Source organism: Hakea prostrata, chromosome 8, assembly GCF_041222555.1.
Source record: "Hakea prostrata isolate BN-2017 chromosome 8, UWA_Hpros_2, whole genome shotgun sequence".
Lineage (NCBI taxonomy): Eukaryota > Viridiplantae > Streptophyta > Magnoliopsida > Proteales > Proteaceae > Hakea > Hakea prostrata.
In genome coordinates, this window is record NC_142607.1 from 12,399,357 (window position 1) to 12,400,365 (window position 1,009).

The 1,009-nt window shown below is 37.4% G+C and overlaps 1 protein-coding gene across 1 annotated transcript; it reads right to left on the minus strand.

Moving 5' to 3' along the window:
- Nucleotides 1–1,009, minus strand: LOC149006966 (putative F-box protein At1g67623). Its single transcript, XM_089166994.1, has 3 exons — nt 807–1,009; nt 546–702; nt 1–405 (listed from the first exon to the last, which is right to left on the minus strand). Exons 1-3 carry the CDS (start codon nt 1,007–1,009, stop codon nt 1–3), a joined length of 765 nt encoding a protein of 254 aa, XP_089023120.1.

The window sequence follows — 1,009 nt, forward strand, 5'->3', positions numbered from 1 at the left end:
TCATATTTGAGGAAATACTTCACAAAATTTGTTTGTCTCGATAACCCACTTGCAAGCTGGTGAACAAAAGCTGTTTTGATCAGATTTATTGTCCCATGATGACCACTCTCCGTTCCTCCTAGCTCCCAAGCGTCCATCGTTTCTACAGTCAAGGTTTGGGCAACGTGATACTTTGCGGTGTAGAATCGTATTTAGAAACATGTGTTGAAGAACATTCATCACCCTTTTCCTGCACAGATCGGTGTTCTCCACCTGATTAAGAAATTCCATGCCTTGAATCTCTGTTGAGTTATCATTGAATTGAATCAATCCAAATACGTAAGTTGCATCTTGGTGACCACCATCCACAGCTTTCCTTAACAGCTCACAACCCAATTCCGTATTGTTGGCATTAAAGTATTGAACCTGTAAATATAATTATATACATTAATAACAACAAATCTGAAAAAATTAATGAGAAGGGAACTCAAAACTTCTTGCTGTTGCATTGACAATTTATACTACAAATTTATAAGGAATAATATGGGAGAGATGGGTTATCGTACCAAGCCTCCAAGATAATATGCATGGAGATTTTGAGCTCTCAAACAAGTTTGAAGAAAATCTGAATATTCAAGAGGGAACCACCAATTATTTGCTTGACTGAGGTAGATGTTACGAAGAACCCACTCATCATCTGCAGCAGATCTCAACCTCTTGTTTCTGAAACATGAATGGAAAATATTTAATCATTCTATTCATTCATTAAGAAAACCGAGAGCTTTCATAATCATTAAAAGGAGAACAAAGAAAGATGGTTTACGTACGTTAATTTGAAGTTTGCGAGGTCATGGATAGAGCTCGGAGAAGAAGAAACCGTCTGAATCATGATTTGTAATATCAAATCATCGCAGAGCTCATTGTACTCGAATCCACTGCTGATGTTTCTATCAGAGTGTAACGATTCACCTGAGTTTGAAGCAAACCATTCACCTGAATCATTCTTTCGGACACGTTTAATGGCAGACAT

What these genes read in the sequence shown, in the direction of transcription:
- LOC149006966 (XM_089166994.1), bottom strand. Translation starts at nt 1,009, where the DNA reads ATGTCTGCCATTAAACGTGTCCGAAAGAATGATTCAGGTGAATGGTTT. An exon ending in CTCGCAAACTTCAAATTAAC is followed by an intron (nt 703 to 806) that starts GTACGTAAACCA and finishes TTCATGTTTCAG; the next exon opens with AAACAAGAGGTTGAGATCTG. An exon ending in CATATTATCTTGGAGGCTTG is followed by an intron (nt 406 to 545) that starts GTACGATAACCC and finishes TTATATTTACAG; the next exon opens with GTTCAATACTTTAATGCCAA.